A 23,531-nucleotide genomic window follows, 5' to 3' on the forward strand; every position below is an offset into this window, starting at 1 on the left:
ACACTGATGTGAGAGTAAACTGAACATCTTTGTTCTGTGTTTTTCCAACAAAACGAGCAACATGAAGACGTCCCTTTGGGCTCGGGGAGATTTTGATCATTTTATTTATAGAAAAGGCATCTTTAGTTGAAGCTCTGCATTTAAGTAAACGTTTGGCACAAAAAGCAAAACTCTCGGCACCAAACACGACGTCAGTGTTCGTGCTTTAGATCAGCCTCTGGATCATATGTCCAAGATGATGCTTCTTTATCTGTCTTGTACCCCCAAAGGCGTTCATTAAGATGTAAATGGCTTTAAAACCAGATGTGGCTTTCATGTCAAAGAGGAACTTCTTCAGAGGGAACGAACTGTAGAAGCGATCCTACCATGAGTTGTGTTATTTCGCTGACACCTTATTCATCAACAGATAAGATCAAGTTGAAGACTTCTGCTCGGTGGATGACTTGTAGATTCAACTCAAAACTGAAAGCTTCCTGTTTTCATCTGTTCGTGAGAAACTTAAATAAAAAAGAAAAGAAAGACATTTACTTGAGACTTAAGCTTATAAATATCCGGACCAAAGTTCAAATCAATCCGGACCAGGGGATATATTTTGTAGTGTTTGAGCATCTGCTAATGTAATTGAAAGTGCCCATGTATTAGTGTGTGTGTATTAGTGTGCGTGTGTGTGTGTGTGTGTGTATGTGTGTGTGTGTGTGTGTGTGTGTGTGTGTGTGTGTGTGTCGTCAGTTTCTGTGTGTACGTGTAAGGTCGTCAACACCAGTCAGTGACCTGTAAACTTAAATGCTAACGCAGGCCGCAAGATGCTGGCCTTTAAAAGCACAGGATTCAAACGGAGACAGAACTGCGTTAATTGTTCTGTAGTTGAGCACTGAATGTGCACCCACACACTGCAGCAGCTTCACTCAACAAGCTTCCATCTCAATGTCATGAGCCCAGGTTCAGCACACCGAGCCAAGCCCCATGCTGCTGAGTGCTTTTGAATGTATGATGCTTTTGTAACGTTGTGGACGACTTGCAGTGTTTCCACTGGTAACATACTCGCACGCCCCCCCTCTCTGTGGTCTCCCTCCCCAGGGGAGTACAGTACCTTTAAATGAATACACCGAATCTCCAATTTTTTTAAGCAAGCCCCAGTTACCAGTTCTATTTTATAAGCGCTATAACCAAATCACATATCAACAGACATGAGAAGTACATCAATAATAGGGACAGTAAACCTAGAAGTAAAAGTTCAGAGTACTTCTTTCTATTGATGGTTTTATAATACCTGTTTTGGGGGGGGGGGGGGGGCGCTGCAGCCCCATCAGCACCCCTGCTTTCAGCGTCCAGTAAGTTCCTCCACTCTGTCTGCATTTATTCAGAACTATATTAATTTTCGCAAACCTCTGGTTCCACAGCAATCACTTTATTGCCATTTACCTATGTCGGTGTGTTGTGGTGGTTTTCCTCAAAGACTCTTATGTAAAATTCACAGGTATTTAACTACTTGGAGGATCCCCTCACAAAGGTGGAGGCCTTCCCCACTGCACAACTCATTCCGGCGCCTGTGACTGTATTACGAAATATCATATTTAGTGTCTAATGTGTCTGATTGAGTTAGTTGTTCCAAATAAGAATCAGCGTTTTAGATTTAAGGTTGTTCCTCCACGGCTTATTTGAGACTTGCAGTTGTAAGAAATTACGAGGTGAGCTTAATGTCTGAGAACTTCCACACCGACCGAGTTTAAGATCGGTCAGATATTAACAGCAATGAAATGTTCCTGAGAGCAGAGTAACATGTGAGAAACGCCTCCCTACAGGAGGGAGTGTTTACTTCAAGTACAACATGTAGAGAATTGTCTGGTGAAAAATATGCGTCTCCAAAATGTCAACTTTTCATACAATTCGAAAAATGTGGCTTGAGTAAATATTTATATATATAATATATATATATATTTTTTAAACCCATTACTTTTTGAATGACCTGTGTGTCTTCTTACCTCATCCTCATGAGGTTTAGTTCCACACACAGGTCCAGTTGGATCACTCCCCAACATCACTACTTTGTATTGTATGGTGTATTACAGCATAGTGTTGTGTGGTTGACTGTAATGTTGTAGAGTTTATACTTCTTCACAGTAATATACAGTAAAATATGTGAGCATGTTATGCATGGTAAAGGAAAGGCTCAATTAAATAGAAAACAGATTGTACTGCTGTCTGTCCTGTAGAATCTAAACTGTGTAACAAATAGTAGAGGTGGTGTGTCGGGGTCCTCAAATAACTGACGCACAGAAAACCAAAATGACCAAAGTCAATGCTGAGCCAAGCTTTAATTTGCCAATGCTTTACAGAGATAGAAAGAGTACAATGACATGAGTACAGTACATACAGTGAGCTTTACCTAAATATGGTCTTTATTTCTGCTTACTATAATGAATACAGAGTGTTTCTGTACAACGAAAACAAAACCAATTCACAAAATCACAAATAGGCCCATGCAGTGGGTGGTGCAATCAGTACAAAGATACACAAGCACCGATTGGCTGGTCAAATCAAAGCCAAATAACCCATCTATTAACAAAATCATTACAGAACATCTTTATTCAGGAGTCATCTAATACATCATCAAACACCGGCAAATAAAGTCAGTTCAGAGAACACTTTTACAGGACGATAGTAAAATATAAAGTTATTAAACTGAGATGAGCAAGCTGGACAACAAACTATGTATAGAGGTCAGATTGTTACTAAACACTGTATGTACAGTAGTCGTGATACAGGCAGTAAACCTGCCATTAGATCTCTGCAAAATCTATATAAAAACCATACGTGGTGTGGTTTTTGAAACAATTTGAACATCAATGCTGGAAGCATGGCAAACCATTTGTATCATTGATTAACTGATTTACATTTGTCAAGACAAAATGATAAACATAGTTCCAGCTTAGAAAATGTGGATCACTTGCTGCATCTCTTTATCTGATGTGAGAGTAAACTGAACATCTTTGTTCTGTGATTTTCCAACAAAACGAGCAACATGAAGACGTCCCTTTGGGCTCGGGGAGATTTTGATCATTTTATTTATAGAAAAAGCATCTTCAGTTGAAGCTCTGCATTTAAGTAAACGTTTGGCACAAAAAGCAAAACTCTCGGCACCAAACACGACGTCAACACATTCGTGCTTTAGATCAGCCTCTGGATCATATGTCCAAGATGATGCTTCTTTATCTGTCTTGTACCCCCAAAGGCGTTCATTAAATAGTTATTATGCTTCGTTATAATAGTATATATTTTATCAATTATATTATACAAGTACAACTGTGACGGTCACCACATCATTTTTGTGCCTACATGTGGAACTAAATATTCACAAGCTTGTTGGTGCTACTCGGACCTTTTATTAACGCACAACAGTCCGTCTCGGTATATCTTCCGGAGTTTGTCTGGAGGAAACGTCTCGTAGTTTAGTGAAAATGTCTAAAGTTCAATTGCTGAGATGTTTAGTCAACCAGCGACTAACTGCGGCTGATGAAGAGATATTTGGTGTGTTTGAAAGAACGATAGCAGAGTACGAGGAGGAACTCTCTGCTTTAAAAGAGCAGAACGAGCGACAACGGAAACTACTGGACGCTGTTTTCAACCCTCAGCTGCGGTTACACAGAGCAGGTTGGTTCACTTTATTTCTTCTGTTCATGCTCCGGCTGATAACGTTTCTATGTAGTTTGGAGTGAGACTCGGTTGATTCAATGAATCTTTTTCCTCTTCTTCTGATCTGTTCTCTCAGCTTCTAGATGACAGAAAATATTTACACTTAAAGTAAAGTTTGTTCTCTATGATAACACCACGTGGATTTTGCAGCGTGTTGAATTCTAAAATGATTCATGTGTTCATGGTCACATCAGACTGCGTTCAAGTCAGCAGACACTTACATGTTAGTGCACCTATGTGCTGAAATTCACGGTAAACGCATTCAAACGGCACAGATCGAGGGAAGGATTTTGAAAGTTAGCGGAAAGATTACCGTGAGACAGCATCCGGTTTCTTCAGACGAACATCCGGTTTTCAGAATAAGATGCCAAAGTATACATATTGCATAATGGAAATGAGATTAAATTAATTATATTCACATGAAGTATAAAACATGCTACCTGCATCTTGTGAGTTAAAGGGAAAATACACCTAAATTGTGCGTAAAGTGTCTTTATTCTTTGACATGAGGGTTGCTGGAAATTAATAATGCCTGACCCACAGTCAATTAAGATATTTTACTAAGCAAAAACTCTGAACTGATTCATATGTTCATGTCACACAAGAGTTTATTAAAATATTATATTATCTGGGTCCATTGATACACTGGAAAGGGGGTGCAGCATATGGCGGGACCACGAACCACTCACTGCGGTCAAGTGAGCCGTTATCTGCGGAACCTCGGTCACGTCAGCCGGCGCTTGAAATGTAATGCTCGTCTATTCGAGGTGCTACGGTACGGGTGCTTGGATAGCCCAAAAACCCCGGAAATAGACCCATATTTGATCGATAATTTGACAAAGACATTATTATTTTGTACATTATGTGAAATCCAACAATAATATAATCTGAAGTTACACTTCTGTACTATCTTTAATACTTATCTTCTCCTCCGCGAATCACCATCTTAACGTGGTGGAGGAGTTTGAGTGGCTCAGTGATCCTGGGAGCTATGTTGTCCGGGGCATTAGCCCCTGGTAGGGTCTCCCAAGGCAAACAGGTCTCAGGGGAGAGCCCAGACTAAGGCCCTGTCCACACTACTCCGTTTTTACTCCATATTTGTTACGTTTACACTGAGCGGCCACACTACGCCGGAGTTTTGGAGCACCCTAAACGGAGGAATCTGAAAACTCCGCCGAGGTTGGAGGTATTTGAGAACTCCGGGGTTGCGTTTGCGTGTGGACGGTCGTATACGGATGTGCTTAGAAAAAATTACGCCCACACCCGTGTTCGCTACTGGATTGGTTCTTGGCAACCATGACGTCTCCGTCCCTGATTCGTCACACTCACTATCACGTGACCCGTACCCGGAAGAAAACAAACTGGGCTACCAGCGATTCATTTCAACATGGATAACTAATTGCAAGCGTTGCTGCTAGCACAACAGCTACATGCTGTTGCTGCTAGCACAACAGCTAGCAGCAGCTAGCAGCTGTTGTGCAGTAAAAGTCTGCATTTCTGTGGAGGTAGCAGCTGTTATTGGAGTGATTAGCGAGCGGCGTGACCGTCATCAGCCCTATGGAGCAGCTCGTTGTTTTTAGATTCTAATGAGAAGACACGCTGCACTAACGTTTTACTTCTTCCGTTTGGTAGCCTTGAGAGACCTTAGTCTGTAAGTATGTATTTATGAAGCATGAAAAGATGTACGTAGATATATTCTATTCGCGTGTTTAGTATAACATTTGTGTTGTATTAAATGCTAATCGCGGTTAGCATTTCTCCATTGGCAGTAATGTTAAAATTAGCTTAGAAGCTAGCTAGGCGGACATGTTACATGCTGGCTATATCATGGATTGTTGTTTTGTATTCGTGTAATGTGTATAGGGACAGTTCGTAAAGCCATATTTCATATTGTGTTTCCACAGTTTTACAAATAAGAAAGATTCACACTGAAGTCTTGAAACTCTTCTATGGATTCCATGGTCTTTATTTCACGGATCTACTGTTAGCGATCTGCTAAGCTTTCCTGCACGAAGCAAGAGCAGAATAGAGTGAGAGACGTGTGTTGACCACATTGATGGACCGATATTCTAGTAAACGTTTACGTGTAAGTGTTGATTTTAAAGTAAATTTGATGTGAAAGAGAGAGATAGACCCGCAGCACTGTAATGCTAATCGCGGTTAGCATTTCTCCATTGGCGGTAATGTTAAAATTAGCTTAGAAGCTAGCTAGGCGGACATGATGTTCAGAGCTACTAGTGAGAACAGACATCAACAACACGGAGGAAACGAATGAGAGACCACATTGATGGACCCATAATCTAGTAAACGTTTACGTGTAAGTGTTGATGTTAAAGTAAATTTGATGTGAGAGAGAGAGAGATAGACCTGCAGCGCTGTAACTACGTCTGAAAAATAAAACTTCTAAAACTTTCCACGAACTGTGTCCGTTTGAGTTCATAGAGGGAGATTTTAGAGGAAGATCTTAAGTATCAAATACAACCTTTCATTATTAAAGACTACTTTATTACTCTGTCGTATTATTATTTTTTTAACTAAGCAAGCAATCCACTTCCTGTTTACACCGTCACGCGCATGCCCAGTGTACGTTAATGGTCACGTGCTGTCCGCCTTCCAAGGCTGCCGTGTGGACGCAGATCAACTCGAGAATTATGCTGAAACTCCCGTGTGGACGGAGATCGTTTCTATTTGACAAATCTGCATCCAAGGAGAAACGGAGTAATGTGGACAGGGCCTAAGAGCGGTTCAAAACGACCCCAATGAAAAGCAGCCCACGGACTTAAGTCACCTCGCCCGGACCAGGGAAACCGGGGCACCCTCCCGGAGCCAGACCCAGGAGGGGAGCTCGTCGGCGAGCGTCTGGTGGCCGAGCCTTCGCCCATGGGGCCCAGTCGGGCTCGGCCCGAATAAACAGCATGGAGCAGCAACCCTGTGGACCCACCACCCGCAGGGATAAGCATCGGGGTCGGGTGCAATGCAGACGGCGGCGGGTCAGGCGGGAGGCCTGGGCGAGCCGATCGCCGGCAGCATAGACTAGCTCTAGGGACGTGGAACGTCACCTCGCTAGCGGGGAAAGAGTCAGAGCTGGTGCAGGAGGTGGAGCGGTACCAGCTAGATATAGTTGGACTCACCTCCACACACAGCGCTGGCTCTGGAACCAAGCTCCTGGAGAGGGGTTGGACTTTGTCCTTTTCCGGAGTTGCCCAGGGTGAGAGGTGCCGGACGGGAGTGGGGATACTCACGAGCCCCCGGCTGAGCGCCGCTGTATTGGAGTTCTCCCCGGAGAGGGTCGCCTCCATGCGCCTACGGGTTGCGGGGAGCGAGGCTCTGACTGTGGTTTGTGCTTATGCACCAAACAGCCGCTTACCGACTCCATAGTTCTCCTGGGGGACTTCAACGCTCACGTGGGCAATGACGGAGAAACCTGGCGGGGGGTGATTGGGAGGAACGGCTTGCCCGATCTGAACCCGAATGGTGTTTTGTTATTGGACTTCTGTGCGTGCCATGGTTTGGCCATAACGAACACCATGTTCGAACATAAGGTGGCTCATAAGTGTACCTGGTACCAGAACACCTTAGGCCGGAGATCAATGATCGACTTTGTAATCGTATCATTTGATTTGCGGCCGTATGTCTTGGACACTCGGGTGAAGAGAGGAGCAGAGCTGTCAACTGATCACCACCTGGTGGTGAGTTGGATCAGATGGCAGGGGAACCGGTTGGAAAGACCCGGCAAGCCCAAATGTGTAGTGAGGGTGAACTGGGAACATCTGGCGGAGGACCCTGTCCGGGAGGTCTTTAACTCCCACCTCCGGAAGAACTTCTCACACATCCCGAGGGAGGTTGGGGACATGGAATCTGAGTGGACCATGTTCAAAGCCTCTATTGTGGACGCGGCCGCTAGGAGCTGTGCCCAGAAGGTCATCGGTGCCTGTCGTGGCGGCAACCCGAGAACCCGGTGGTGGACACCGGAGGTGAGGGAAGCCGTCAAGCTGAAGAAGGAGACCTTCAAGGCCTGGTTGGCCCAGGGGTCTCCCGAAGCAGCTGACAGGTACCGGCAGGCCAGAAGGGCTGCAGCTGCGGTGGTCGCGAATGCTAAAACTCGGGCATGGGAGGAGTTCGGGGAGGCCATGGAGAAGGACTTTCGGTTGGCCTCAAGGAGGTTCTGGCAAACCATCCGACGACTCAGGAAGAGAAAGCAGGGCTTACCCCAGGCTGTTCTCAGCAGGGGGGGGGAAACTGCTGACCCGGACAGGGGACATCGTCGGGCGGTGGAAAGAGCACTTTGAGGAACTCCTAAACCCGACCAACATGTCCTCTGCAGAGGAGGCAGCGCCTGAAGATCTAGGGGGAGGCTCACCCATATCCCTGGCAGAGGCCGCTGAGGTAGTCAAAAAGCTCCTCGGTGGCAAGGCGCCGGGGGTGGATGAGATCCGCCCTGAGATGCTAAAAGCGCTGGACATAGTTGGGCTGTCCTGGCTGACACGCCTCTTCAATGTCGCATGGGGGTCGGGATCAGTGCCCATGGACTGGCAGACCGGGGTGGTGGTTCCCATTTTCAAAAAGGGGGACCGGAGAGTGTGCTCGAATTACCGGGGTATCACACTACTCAGCCTCCCGGGGAAGGCTTATGCCAGGGTGCTGGAAAGGAGGCTCCGACCGTTTGTCGAACCTCAGATTCAAGAGGAGCAATGCGGATTCCGTCCCGGCCTTGGAACAGTGGACCAGCTCTTTACCCTCGCAATACTACTGGAGGGGTTCTGGGAGTTTGCCCAACCAGTCTACATGTGCTTTGTGGACTTGGAGAAGGCTTTCGACCGGGTCCCTCGGGGGTTCTTGTGGGGGGTGCTGCGGGAGTATGGGGTGCCGGACCCATTACAACGGGCGACTCTGTACGACTGCAGTAGGAGCTGTGTCCGCATTCTTGGCAATAAGTCAGACACGTTCCCGGTGGGTGTTGGCCTCTGCCAGGGCTGCCCTTTGTCTCCGGTCCTGTTCGTGACTTTCATGGACAGGATATCTAGGCGCAGCCGGGGGGTGGAGAACGTCAGGTTCGGGGGTCTCGGGATCGCCTCTCTGCTGTTTGCAGATGATGTGGTCCTGTTATCCTCCTCGGATCGTGACCTCCAGCATTCACTGGGGCGGTTTGTAGCCGAGTGTGAAGCGGCGGGGATGAGAGTTGGCACCTCCAAATCTGAGGCCATGGTGCTCTGCCGGAAACCGGTGGATTGCTCCCTCCAGGTGGGGACGGAGTGCCTACCTCAAGCGAAGGAGTTCAAGTATCTCAGGGTCTTGTTCACGAGTGAGGGTAAGATGGAGCGGGAGATCGACAGACGGATCGGTGCGGCTGCAGCAGTAAAGCAGGCGCTGCACCGGACCATCTTGGTGAAGAGGGAGCTGAGCCGGAAGGCAAAGCTCTCAATTTACCACTCGGTCTACATTCCTACCCTCATCTATGGTCACGAACTCTGGGTCGTGACCGAAAGGACAAGGTCGCGGCTACAAGCGGCCGAAATTAGCTTCCTCCGTAGGGTGCCACCGCGACCCGACCCCGGATAAGCGGAGGAAAATGGATGGATGGACCTCACATCTTGTGAGGAAAGAGCCAGGAAGATGTTCAAATCAGGGAGTACAAAGTATAAAATAAATACACACAATTATACATATTTTTTTTCGTTTTCATGGTAACATGATATGTTGCAGCAAAGTGCTGTCCCATTCCTATTTACACCATTTCAAGCCCTCACAGTCTCTCACACTCAACCACTTACCAGGTGACGTCAGTAAGTCCTTGAGGGTTCAGGGTTTGAGGGTTTAGGGGGGACATTGGGATTGGGCCTCAATCTCACTCAAGTTAAGAAACTTGTCAGAATGCCCATATTTGATTGGCTGAGCTGCATCACGTGAAGTGATTCACAACGCATTGGTCAGTGTTTTTCCTGCACCGCTGAACAAGTGCCGTAAATGCTGGAATAATTCCGCTGCATAAAAAATACCAAATCTTCTCTGCCTGAACATGTGGAGGAACGTTATTTCAGCGATGAGTCCAGATTCTGCCTAAGGAAGTTGGATCGTAGGGTGAAAGTGTGGAGAAGACGGGGAGAACGCTATGCTGATTGCTGCACCGATAGAGTAACACCTTTTGGTGGAGGCAGTGTGATGTGTGGGGCGGCATCTCCATCACTGGAAAAACAAAGCTTGTCTTCATTGGAGGCAATCTCAATGCAGAGAGATATCGAGATGAGATTCTGCAACCAGTGGCAATCCCATTTCGCCAGTCTGGGACCGAACTCCATCCTCCAAGATGACAATGCTCGCCCCCACAGAGCGGTTTATCAGAGACTACCTCCAGAATTTTGGAGTAGAGAGGATGGAATGGTCCTGACCTCAACCCAAGTGAACACTTGTGGGACCAGCTGTTCGTGCCAGAGTGACCAACACAACCACATTGGCTGACTTGCGACAAATCCTGCTTGATGAGTGGAATGCCATCCCACAGCAGTGTGTGAGCAGGCTGGTGACCAGCATGAGGAGGAGGTGCCAGGCTGTTGTGGCTGTGTATGGTTCTTCCACACACTACTGAGGCTCCTGTTTGTTCAATGAATAAATTGTAAAATTGCCAATATGTCTTGTTTCTTCCTTGTTACTGATAGACTTCAATCATCCAATCCACCAAACAAGAGTCGATAGCAACAGCAGAATAAGCTGTTTGACAGAGAAGATTTGGCAAATTTTTCATGGGCGCAACCCACATACTCAGCTGTGCTGCTCATCCCAGAAATGCATGATCCTTACAAATGGGGCAACGTTTGAAAGGTAAATCAACAGGCTTTCCAACGGTATAAAATGTATTGCCGAGAACAATTGTTACAATAGAGAAATAATCTACCAAACACTAATTTCCGAAATTTTTTGTTCGATGTTTATGTGCGTTATCTCGTCTCCTCTCCCTTCACCCTCCCCCTCGCAGATGTTGTCGCCCGCTGCACCCACCAAGGTCAGGTTCCCAGCCTTTTCGTGGGAAGAGGGTTAGGGTGGTATATGCAGGTGTAAGCGATACAAGTTATAACTAAAAGAACCATATGATAAATTTCCACAACACTGATGACCTCATTGCTGCTGGTGCGTTGTCTTTACAATTTGTGTCGGCATGTCTGTTTGGTAACTGTGCACAGGGAGTGTAAGAGGGAATGATGGCAGGAAATAAAAGTGTATCTACAGGAGACTATTTGCTCAACACTAATATTTCTTTGTAACGTCTCTGTGTGTGTTTACTGTTTTCCTGCAGACGTCCAGCAGCTGTTGGTGGTTCAAGAAGAGGTTCCCCCTGAGCAGCAGGAGTGGAGCTCCAGTCTGGACCAAGAGGACCCAGAGCCCCCACACATTAAAGAGGAACAGGAGGACCCAGAGCCCCCATACATTAAAGAGGAACAGGAGGACCCAGAGCCCCCACACATTAAAGAGGAACAGGAGAACCCAGAGCCCCCATACATTAAAGAGGAACAGGAGGAACTCAGGACCAGTCAGGAGGGAGAGCAGCTTCAAGGGCTGGAGGAGGCTGATGTCAAGTTCTCATTCACTCCTGTGAAGAGTAAAGATGATGAAGAGGAAGCTCAGTCCTCACAGCTTCATCAAAGACAAACTGAACAGATGGAAACAGATGCTGATGGAGAGGACTGTGGAGGACCAGAACCAGACAGGAACTCTGATCCAGAACCAGATACTGATGACAAGACTGGAGACTCTTCTGACACTGATGATTGGAAGGAGACCAGAGAACCTCAGTCAGGTTTAAATTATTTGAAACCTGATGAAGTCCATGTCAGTGATTCAAGATGTCGTGCTGGTGAGAAACTGTTTAAATGCTCTGAGTGTGGGAAAACAACTGGCAAGAGTGGAGATCTGAAGAGACACATGAGAACCCACACAAGAGAGAAACCTTTCAGCTGCTCAGTCTGTAAGAAATCTTTTAACAATCGTCCACATTTAAAGAGACACATGAGAATCCACACAGGAGAGAAACCTTTCAAACCTTTCAGCTGCTCTGTTTGCAAGAAATCTTTTAACCAGGATTCACATTTACAGATACACATGAGAATCCACACAGGAGAGAAACCTTTCAGCTGCAAAGTTTGCAAGAAATCTTTTAACAACTGTTCAAATTTAAAGAGACACATGACAATCCACACAGGAGAGAAAGCTTTCAGCTGCAAAGTTTGCAAGAAATCTTTTAACATCTGTTCAAATTTAAAGACACACATGACAATCCACACAGGAGAGAAAGCTTTCAGCTGCTCAGTTTGCAAGAAATCTTTTAACGTATGTTCAACTTTAAAGAGACACATGAGAATCCACACAGGAGAGAAACCTTTCAGCTGCTCAGTTTGTAAGAAATCTTTTAACGATTGTTCACATTTAAAGATACACATGAGAATCCACACAGGAGAGAAACCTTTCAGCTGCTCAGTGTGTGATGAAAGATTTCAGCACAAGTACGCTCTGAAGTTACACATAATTACTCATACAAGAGACAACCGGCTTTAGTGGTTCTGTTTGTATACAAAAGGTAAATCTGACACACCACATGGCACATAACGCAGGAGAAGAAATATGGTGCTTTTTTCCTATCTTTATTCAAAAGCATGTTTTAATTTGAGAGCATTGCTTATTTATTCCACGTTCAGATTTTGAATTGTTTCCCTCAAAACCCTGTCCTCACACACAATTAGCCCCTGCTTGCGATTAGTGACACAATAAACCTTGATTGCTCTGAGAGATCCATGCTTTGTTTAAGGTGACGCCTCCTCACGTTGGCAGGGAGCTTAGTACTGTCTTTAGTTTGATCCAGTAGACTAATTGAGTTTTTATTTTCTAGTTAGTGTTGGTTTTCTAGAGGGGTCCGGGGCACGCTCACCTGGAAGAAAATGTTGTGTGAACTGTTGCACCCTTGTTGCCATATTGAGAGCCGTGCGGAGGCAATCCTTCAATCACACATTTGTTCTGAGTTTGTAATTCAGCTCATAACAAAAGTTTTAAGAAACACATGAGAATCCACACAGGAGAGAAACCTTTCAGCTGCTCAGTTTGTGATAAAAGATTTATGCGCAACAGAGCTCTAAAGCTACACATGAAAACTCACACAGGAAATAATCCCCTTTAGCTCTTCTCCCCAATCACCCCTCTGCATATCCCTTCGAGCGGTGATTGGTGACCAATAGGGCGGCGGCTCAATGTAGATTTTTCGGGTTGTTCCTGGTCGAACCATGTGTCTCATGTCCCGGAAACCAGACCCTCACCAGCAAGCTTCACTCCCAGGTCTGGCTCCAGAAAGGGGCCCCGGTTTCCCTTTTTTTCGGCCCAGCTGCCACAACTCTTTTCAGATGGTCAGTGAATTCTTGGTCTGAGGTCACAGGTCACAGGTCACACACACGGCCCTAAACCACGTTAAGGTGATTTATTGGAAGGTTGTAACATTCAAGACACGTTGCTTTCTGTTACTATTTTAACGTTACCCAACGTCATAGTGTTGTTGTTACCGTTGGAATACAAGTTTTGCTGATGTAAATATCTTCTTGTATAAAGTTATTTTGCATGTTTAGATCCAGAACTATAGAAAAATACCAGAAGGCAATTCATGTGTTGATGCATTGACTTCTGCAAGTGTGTGTTTTCCTTTGTGTAATGTTATAGTTTCTGTTGTCTCTGTTTAGTCACTCAGTCCAACGCACCTTTTCACTTTACCCACCAGGTGTCCCTGTTTCTCCTCTTGTATATATTGTTTTTAATGGTTTTGAGGAAATGTGTTGTTATGATTTAGGTTAGATGTTTTCCCGGTAATATAATATCCCTTTTCTAGTGATGTGCATCCTGAGCTTAGTACATACTGTAATATCAAAAGAATGTATCTAAATGTAAAAAACAAGAATGAAATCACACATTGTCATTTTACTTATTGCTGAGGGAGCAGAGGAGCAGAAAAATATCAGAAGGCAGTTAATGGGTTGAATTTTGTCTTCTGCAGAAGTAAATAAATGTCTGAAAACAATTAATTGAGTTTTCTTTTTTCCATGTCCAACCCACACCCATTACATAAGGAAAAGATGGAAGGTAACTAAAGATGGGAATAATTTATAGAGGCTTTTATTTTGTAGGTTACCCACCAAGTTGCAGCAGAACCTGCCCTGCAGGTAGAAATGGGAAACACACCGCTGGATTTAAGGAGAAAGCAACTGATGGTAAACTACTGGGCTAATTTACAGGGACACAATGATTCTCACCCTGCAAAAGGAGCGTTTCAGGTGGTCTGGGAGAGTGGGAGGAGTCAGAGGGATCACTTTGGTCGGGTAGACAATGACATTGCAAGAGAATCTGAAGTGTTTGATCGGAGGATAAGCCCCTCAGTAGGTTACCCGGTGGTGGCTCCATGGACGCTTGTGTGGCCTGACATAGACTGGTATTTGTTTGAGTTTGAAAAGGAAAGAAAAAGATGAAGTTGATTTGGTAAGTGCATTTGAATATTATGTAATGAAAGTGTATCGTGATTTTACACAGATTTACACGGATGGTCCTAAGAAACCTGAGACAGGAGAGACAGGATATGGGGCGGCAACACCAGCTAAAGGAAGAGGAATCAACAGAAGAAGATCCAATCATTTTGGGGTTAACACAGTGGAGATAATGTCAGTGCTGGTTTTACTATAATGGGGGGAAATAACTAGACAGGAAAAGGTGTTGATTTGCTCCGACTCATCTTCAGCCCTATAGCAAGTTTAAGGTCTTTTCATTCAAACAGTCGTCAAGATAAATGATGAATGGACTGTACTTGTGTCGAGCTTTTCTGGTCTTCCGACCACTCAAAGCGCTTTAACACTACATGTCATCATTCACACATTCACACACTGATAGCAGGGGCTACCATGCAAGGTGCCACCTGCCTATCAGGACTAACTAACATTCATACAACATTCAGTCACTGTAGGCATTGAAGACACATCGACATGGACTATTGGAGCCGGGGATCGAACCGCCGATCCTCTGATTCCACCCTGCTCTACCACAGTCGCCCCATATACTGCATGAAGTCCTCCAGTCAACCAGAAGAATAACTAATCAGGGAGGTCAGGTTACATTCCTGTGGGTTCCAGCGCATGTAGGGGTGAGTGGGAATGAGAGGGCGGATGAGTTGGCAAAGAGGGCTTTAAAGACAGGAAACACAGATATGCACATTAGTGTCAGTAAAGCAGACATCAAGTGTATTATTTGGGGAAAAGAATCAACCGAATGTGGAAAAAAAGGGGTGCATGAATGCACATTAAAAGGAGTACTGAGCCTGGGTGAGGGAGCACAGGTGAGGGTACTGTTAGCTTTCTGAAGGAACACAGGTTTTTGTTTTTCATAGGATATGATGGAAATGCAGGGAAATGGTAAAAGGGTGATTGCCAGAGGCGAGGAATTTATAGGTGTAGACTACAATCATATATTATGACTTTATTTGATATACTGTACTATTGTCTTTTTCGACATATTTCATGCTTACTTTTTTGACATCATATAATTTGACTCTTCATTCATTTTTTCGACATCCTATTTTAATTTTTTGGACATATTTCACGCTGACTTTTTTTGACTTTATGGACATATACTATGACTTAAATTTCGATGTTTTCAACGTACTATACTCAGACTTTTTTCGACTTTTCAACATACTAAATTACATTTTTATCACTTTTTTGGACATACTATACTATGACTAATTTTGGTCGGCCGGCCACTCCTGGGAAGGTTCACCACTGTTCCATGTTTTCGCCATTTGTGGATAATGGCTCTCACTGTGGTTCGCTGGAGTCCCAAAGCTTTAGAAATGGCTTTGTAACCTTTTCCAGACTGATAGATCTCAATTACTTTGTTTCTCATTTGTTCCTGAATTTCTTTGGATCGCAGCATGATGTCTAGCTTTTGAGGATCTTTTGGTCTACCTCACTTTGTCAGGCAGGTCCTATTTAAGTGATTTCTTGATTGAGAACAGGTGTGGCAGTAATCAGGCCTGGGTGTGGCTAGAGAAATTGAACTCAGCTTTCCAAAGATGTGATAAACCACAGTTAATTTATGTTTTAACAGGGGGGGGGCAATGACTTTTTCACACAGGGCCATGTAGGTTTGGATTTTTTTTTCCCCTTAATAATAAAAACCTTCATTTAAAAACTGCATTTTGTGTTTACTTGTGTTATCTTTGTCTAATATTTAAATTTGTTTGATGATCTGAAACATTTAAGTGTGACAAACATGCAAAAAAATAAGAAATCAGGAATGGGGGCAAACACTTTTTCACACAACTGTATATAAGATTGCAGACATCGAATAGACAAATGTCAATGTTTAAGATGTAAATAGTTTTAAAACCAGATGTGGCTTTCATGTTAAAGAGGAACTTCTTCAGAGGGAACGAACTGTAGAAGCGATCCCACCCTGAGTTGTGTTATTTCGCTGACACCTTATTCATCAACAGATAAGGTCAAGTTGAAGACTTCTGCTCGGTGGATGACTTGTAGATTCGACTCAAAACTGAAAGCGTCCTGTTTTCATCTGTTCGTGAGAAACTTAAATAAAAAAGAAAAGAAAGACATTTACTTGAGACTTAAGCCGATAAATATTCGGACCAAAGTTCAAATCAATCCGGACCAGGGGATATATTTTGTAGTGTTTGAGCATCTGCTAATGTAATTGAAAGTGCCCACGTGTTAGTGTGTGTGTATTAGTGTGTGTGTGTGTGTGTGTGTGTGTGTGTCGTCAGTTTCTGTGTGTACGTGTAAGGTCGTCAACACCAGTCAGTGACCTGTAAACTTAAATGCTAACGCGGACCGCAAGATGCTGGCCTTTAAAAGCACAGGATGCATGCTGCTTAGTGTCTAATGTGTCTGATTGAGTTAGTTGTTCCAAATAAGAATCAGCGTTTTAGATTTAAGGCTGTTCCTCCACGGCTTATTTGAGACTTGCAGTTGTAAGAAATTGCGAGGTGAGCTTAATGTCTGAGAACTTCCACACCGACCGAGTTTAAGACCGGTCGGTGCATCTCTATTTAAAAAGATTGTTTTTTAAGAGCGACTTAGTCTTGATAGTTTTGGAGATAAACAGGAAAAAACTTAAGTCTGAGACTTAAATTACTACGAGTTAAGTCACGTCTCACATTTCAGATATTAACAGCAATGAAATGTTCCTGAGAACAGAGTAACGTGTGAGAAACGCCTCCCTACAGGAGGGAGTGTTTACTTCAAGTACAACATGTAGAGAAGCTTGTCTGGTGAAAACTATGCGTCTCCAAAATGTCAACTTTTCATAAAATGAGAAAAATGTGGCTTGAGTAAATATTTATATATATATATATATAAATATATATATATTCTTTTTTAAACCATTACTTTTTGAATGACCTGTGTGTCTTCTTACCTCATGAGGTTTTGTTCCACACACAGGTTCAGTTGGATCACTCCCTAATATCACTATTTTGTATTGTATGGTGTATTACAGCATAGTGTTATTGTTGACTGTAATGTTAGAGTGTATACTTCTTCACAGTAATATACAGTAAAATATTTGAGTATGCATGGTAAAGGGTAAAGGAAAGGCTCAATTAAATAGAAAACAGATTTGTCAGGAGAGCGTGCGCTGCCTCTCTGAGAAGTTGAACTGTTTCACCAGAAGATCCAAACTGTGAGATGAGGGTTGTTCTGCCTGCGCTCTAAAATGACACACACACACATCAGAGTTGATGCTGAGCCAAAGCTTTAATGAGAGAGAACAGAACACTTTACAGAGGTTCAGTTTACAGTGACAGGAGGAAATACTGAGCTTCATTTACAGCAGACTTCCTTTTTATCTTTAATCTGAAACAAAATGAAAATCACCTCTGAGTATCACAGAGTATCACAACCTGTCGATGGTGGAACGTTTGCGCTTGCTAGTTGCTTCCCTGCAGCTGCTATTACGGACCTCGAAGCCACTTTATGAGGAGGAAACACCTTCACCTTCAGTCGTCTTATTTACCTTTTTTGCCCCTGCATGCACACATCGGTCCTCGCCCCCTCCGCTGTCACCCTGACCCACCACCCCTCCTGAATTACCGCCAACATTAGTGGAAACCCCTGCTTTCTTATTGATGTTGTTGTTTTTTTGGTCTCTCCCACCCTGACCACTTCGTGAGGGGGAATCACTTCTGCCACGTTGAGGCGGTATGAATTGTGGGTCGTCTGAGTAACAGAAGGGGGTGACTGTACCTGTACCACCATGAGAGCAGCTTGTGCACAGCACTGAGCCATCGCAACGATATATGTTTTTCAGACCAATGCTTGTCCCAAGCCGTTCAAGCGCTCCTATGAGATTCTCCTCGGGTATGGGTTCACCACCTCGAGGCTTGAATACATTGGAAAACACAACAGCGTAGTTGTCCCACTTCATAATCTGTTGTATGCTTTTGAGAATGCTCCCGGGTGTATTTATGGCTGTACATTTTTCACCACATGGGGAAGCAAGAACGTAGAAAAGCAAGAAATCATTTTTGTTTGGATTCTTTGTTAACGTGTCAAAGTTCTGCAGAACACGGTACTCGGCATGATCAGCTCTACAAACTACATCAGGGCACTCTGTCTTCAGGGCAGCCCATGTCTTAGGCTTTTTATCACAATTCCTCCGAACAATAGACCATTGTACTTCTTCATCAGGACACTGATCCAGAACATTGGGCCATTTCAGAACTGTGGCTGCAACCACCCTCGTGCCCCTGTAAACTTCACATCTTAAAATCGAATTCTTCACTGTAGCAGGAGAGTCAGCAGCAATGACTTTTCTGATGTCGTACATGTTCTTGTTGTTGTCGTATGGGATGCTCACAGCCAGACTGAACATGGGGTTTCTTCTGTCAAAGGGAAGAGACACACAAGATGTAAAGCAGACGTCATTTAAAACAGTTTGTTAATAAAGTATAGGAACCAAATTAAACTGTAGACTTCAGTCACATGTTACTCCACACATCTGTTGTTGTCTCTATATTAGATTAAATATAGAAAGTCAAAGTTGAATTGTTCGTCCAGAATTGTTTCTTCATATTGTGAATTATGGAAAGTCATCGAGGGTAAACAGTACGTTGTGTCAGTCTGTGATGTGTGTTGTTATCGTCGTCTGTAGTCTTTTCTCTTTGCTATAAAACACATTTTAACTTTTATTTTGAAAGGTACTTCATGAGTAATGTTTCCTTAATCACCTACTGACCTTCCACCTGTGTTGACTTTGTAGCTTGGTCTATAACTGCCAAATGAAGACAGACACAACATGTCACTGGCATGTTTGATTGTTTGAACAGTCGACTAAATAACAACTGAATGAAACCAGATAACAGAAATAACAGTAAGTAATTTAGTTTTTTTCAGGTGCAGACATCACAATGTCAGGAATGGTGTTTTGTTTAGAGGAAATCGATCAACCTGTCTGGTATTTAATACAAGCTGACTCACCTATACCAGAGCTCATTAACCATATCTGTAAGCTGCTCCAGGTTTGGTCTTTCAAAATCAGCCGAACTGTTTCCAACAGACAGCAACAGGCCCAGCGTCACAGCCATCCAGCACAGACCTGCCATCTGAGGATGTTCAACAGACATCATCAGGGATAATAATGATTTACATTACAATCTCAAAATGTGTATAATCTGCAGCAGGTTTTTAATTAAACCCAAGCTTCACCAGCACATATCACATTTCACCTGCATCGTGTCAACGTCTCATATTCAGCTTTTATGCTCATAATTAGATGCAACAAAACAAAGATGACTAAAATGTGTAGTTCCTTATTTAAAGTTTAGTGAGACAAGAATAACGTGGAGAAATAAATACAACAATTTTCGGATTCTTGAGAAATTTGAAAATAGTTTTAAAGGTGAAACTTTCATAATGTGTCTCTCATACTCGTCCTTCAGAATAAAAGCTTCTCTGGAGCTGTTCTTTCATGAGACGCAGTCTGATCTGGTCTACAGTCAAACAGTAACTAAGTACATTTACTCAAGTACTTTTGCGAAAGTTTGAGGTACTTGTACTTTACTTGAGTATTTGTATTGTCTGCTACGTTACACTTCTACTCCACTACATCTCTGAGGGACATGTTGTACTTTTTACTCCACTACATTTATCTGACAGCTTCAACTATTTAACAAGTTCAGAAAAACAAAACACATAATCAATAAATAAATGATGATATTATTAATATAATAATGATTTATTGATCCCAGGGGAAATGAACATGCTACCCAGTGGTATGTAATAGTAATATATAAAATATAGATGAACATATAAATGCATCAATAGTTATAATATAATAATATCATTTATTATTCTGAAAGGTCCATTCTGCATAAAGAAAAATGTCAAAAGCAGTTGTCAAATTTAAACGGAGTCCGGATCATGAGGATGCTCACCTTCACTGCTGCTGCCAACCAGATGTAAAAACCCTCAAACAGAAAAGAGACAAAAAACAAATGCTGAGTCACTTCCCCGACTTTATGACTCTTTTTTACTTGTGCTACTGGAACACTGTTGTGTCATTTTATTTATCGATTAAAGTGCAGATTAGTTAGTTTTTCTACTTAATGTCGTGTGAAAAATGTCTACAAGTTTCCCAAAGCCAGAGGTGACGTCTTCAAATGTCTGGACATATACCGTTTGCTATCATGTGTGATAAAGAAAACCAGACATTTGAGAAGCTCAATATGGAAAATGACTGAAACACAATATTTTTATACTAAAAATACGACTGTTTAATACGACTAACTTGATGAAAAACGAACTGTGAAACAGTTCGATAATGAAGCATACCGTGTCTAACCTGGAGACGCATTTGTTTCCTAAAGAGGATGTCTGTAAAGCAGCTGACTCATCACAATCATGGGAATTGAAGGGGAACTCAATGTGCCATTGTGATGTAATTGTTCAGCACAGGCTACATAGTCTTGTTTAATAGTCACACAATAATCCCACTGACATATTCAAACTCCAATACATCATAAAAAACAAGCAAAAAAGTATTGTTGGTGCTGAGACCTGTACCGACATCAAATAGTGTTCCTCTTAAATTGACACGGCATGAAACTTAATACCACTTATTTTCTGGACCTTTCGGTCCCTTACCACAAGTTCTTTATGGAGACAAAATCCCCCATTTTACCTGCATGAGCTCATTTTTTTCTCTTTTGTATTTGAAGTTATAATTTGTACTAAATCAACCAAGTGAGATCTAGTACCTGCTTTGGTGGAGAAGGATGTTTCTCAGCTGTTTCCTTCTCAAGGTGCTGCCGCAGTGAATGAGGTCAGAAGGAAGTGACCTTTTTATAAAGGAGAGCCGGACCACGGCCAAACCCTCCCAGTGGCCCCATGCCCTTATTTAAGCATGTCTCTGAGTCACCATGAAGAAACAAGACCAGGAGAACAAGTTGAACATCACACAACTCGTGTTGATCCATAGCCCTGACTCATCACCTTTGGAGACCTATACTGACTGATTCAATGCTTAAATAAGGGCATTTGGGGTACACCTAGTCATACTCATTAGTTTCAGTTAATAATTGATCGTTTTCATCCTCCTCCGCTACTGTCTCTTGAGGTCTAAGTTTCAACAAACAGAACTTAGCTATACGTCTTCTTAAACTGGACCTTTAGTCTCTTTTAAGTTGTCTCTAAGATGTCAAGGCAAGACACATATTTGCATTTCCAGTATAATGACAGTAAGATAAACATCCTTCTCATCAGTCCTGGAAACATCACTCATGAGGAACCTTGTTTTCTTGGTCCTTCAAATGTCCACACATGCTGGTGTAACTCTTGAGTCTGCTTAGTAAACTCAGGGATAAGTAGTAACTTCTCTCACATCACGTTGATTATTAATTGTTTTTGGAGATCTGGATGTGGTCCTTTGTGTTTTTAATAATTCATGTTGTGAATACTGTAACTCTCTTGATGTGGGAGTCAGTTGGTAGATCATGCAAACTATGTGTCTCCAAAATGTCAACTTTTCATAAAATGGGAAAAATGTGGCTTGAGTAAATGTTATGTTTTGTGTTTACTAGAACTCTTAAAATCAGAGAGCAGCGCTTCATATTGCAGTGATATTTTAAAGTTATTTTTTTAAACCAATTACTGTTTGAATGACCTGTGTGTCTTCTTACCTCATGAGGTTTAGTTCCACACACAGGTCCAGTTGGATCACTCCCCAACATCACTACTTTGTATTGTATGGTGTATTACAGCATAGTGTTGTGTGGTTGACTGTAATGTTGTAGAGTTTATACTTCTTCACAGTAATATACAGTAAAATATGTGAGCATGTTATGCATGGTAAAGGAAAGGCTCAAATAAATATAAAACAGATTTTACTGCTGTCTGTCCTGTAGAATCTAAACTGTGTAACAAATAGTAGAGGTGGTGTGTCGGGGTCCTCAAATAACTGACGCACAGAAAACCAAAATGACCAAAGTCAATGCTGAGCCAAGCTTTAATTTGCCAATGCTTTACAGAGATAGAAAGAGTACAATGACATGAGTACAGTACATACAGTGAGCTTTACCTAAATATGGTCTTTAGTTCTGCTTACTATAATGAATACAGAGTGTTTCTGCACAACGAAAACAAAACCAATTCACAAAATCACAAATAGGCCCATGCAGTGGGTGGTGCAATCAGTACAAAGATACACAAGCACCGATTGGCTGGTCAAATGAAAGCCAAATAACCCATCTATTAACAAAATCATTACAGAAGATCTTTATTCAGGAGTCATCTAATACATCATCAAACACCGGCATTGTTTTCAACTTGAGTTACACATTTATAACGTTTTTATTTTCTAAATGTGAACATGAACATGGGTGATGAGTAGACCGATACTGAGCGCAGTGAGACTGGAATTCTCCTGAGATGCATTCAATAACAACTCGATTAGTTCGGTGCAATCACATTCAAATAAAAACTCTAAATAACCCGAGGCTGCTGCGAGCGCTTTGCTAGCTGGTTAAATATTTGCTTTGACTTCGGAAGTCGGTTCTGTAGATACACACGTATTGTAAATCACAACACGCGGCCGTGTGCTTCTACATGAAGTGCTGCAGGGATGACGTATGAGGAAGTCAGCATCGCACTGGACCCTCGACAATGATTTGATTTTGGATTATTGCAGAAAATAAGCTCTGTGGCAAACAATGATACTTCCACGTTATGTTGAGGAAACTAATCTTCACGAATGAACATCACTGTTATGATCTCTGAAGTGTAAATGCAATCGGCAGAAGTAAAAAGCTAAAGATGGCGACGTTTTGTGGTTTAATTTCGCCACTTTTTAGCAATCGCCATTTTTAAAAACATGAAAACTTGTAAATTCCGGAGTGTGATGTTTTTCTAAATCTTTTAAGCTGAAGTTAACCACAGACTATATTTCAGACATGTAACCAAAAACACATTCAGAAAACAGAAAACTTCAGCACGAGAGAACAGGAAGCGCAAAAATGCTGACTCATTTCTGGGTTTTAGGACTCATTCCTGCAGCACTTTTAGACTTTATAGGTCGTGATCAACACACTCCTTTGCAACATTTCCACCACTGGAGCAGCTTGTGCACTGGAAATTGGAATTTTGCGGTTTGTAACAGCGAAATATGTTAGCAAGAGGGATTCCAGATTTTCCAAGTTCTTTAAGAGCCTTTTTCAGTGTTTCCTCGTCAAATGAACTACCACCTGCAGGCTTGAATATTTTTTCAAACACAAAGACGTGGCTACTCCACTTTCCTTTGTTAATGACATTTCTAATCTT

General features: G+C 42.8%; 1 protein-coding gene across 1 annotated transcript; it reads left to right on the forward strand.

The window, feature by feature from the left end:
- The first annotated feature begins 3,412 nt into the window (after window positions 1–3,412).
- LOC142949929 (uncharacterized) lies at window positions 3,413–14,529 on the forward strand. Its single transcript, XM_076091821.1, has 3 exons — window positions 3,413–3,651; window positions 10,982–11,539; window positions 13,845–14,529. Exons 1-3 carry the CDS (start codon window positions 3,459–3,461, stop codon window positions 13,943–13,945), a joined length of 852 nt encoding a protein of 283 aa, XP_075947936.1. The 5' UTR covers window positions 3,413–3,458; the 3' UTR covers window positions 13,946–14,529.
- The last annotated feature ends 9,002 nt before the right edge of the window (window positions 14,530–23,531 follow it).

The sequence above is a fragment of the Anarhichas minor genome, unplaced genomic scaffold (assembly GCF_050575085.1).
Source record: "Anarhichas minor isolate MPS153535 unplaced genomic scaffold, ASM5057508v1 ptg000014l, whole genome shotgun sequence".
Taxonomy (NCBI): Eukaryota; Metazoa; Chordata; class Actinopteri; order Perciformes; family Anarhichadidae; genus Anarhichas; species Anarhichas minor.

What these genes read in the sequence shown, in the direction of transcription:
- LOC142949929 (XM_076091821.1), top strand. Translation starts at nt 3,459, where the DNA reads ATGTCTAAAGTTCAATTGCTGAGATGTTTAGTCAACCAGCGACTAACT. An exon ending in GCTGCGGTTACACAGAGCAG is followed by an intron (nt 3,652 to 10,981) that starts GTTGGTTCACTT and finishes GTTTTCCTGCAG; the next exon opens with ACGTCCAGCAGCTGTTGGTG. An exon ending in TGATTCAAGATGTCGTGCTG is followed by an intron (nt 11,540 to 13,844) that starts GTGAGAAACTGT and finishes TTTATTTTGTAG; the next exon opens with GTTACCCACCAAGTTGCAGC.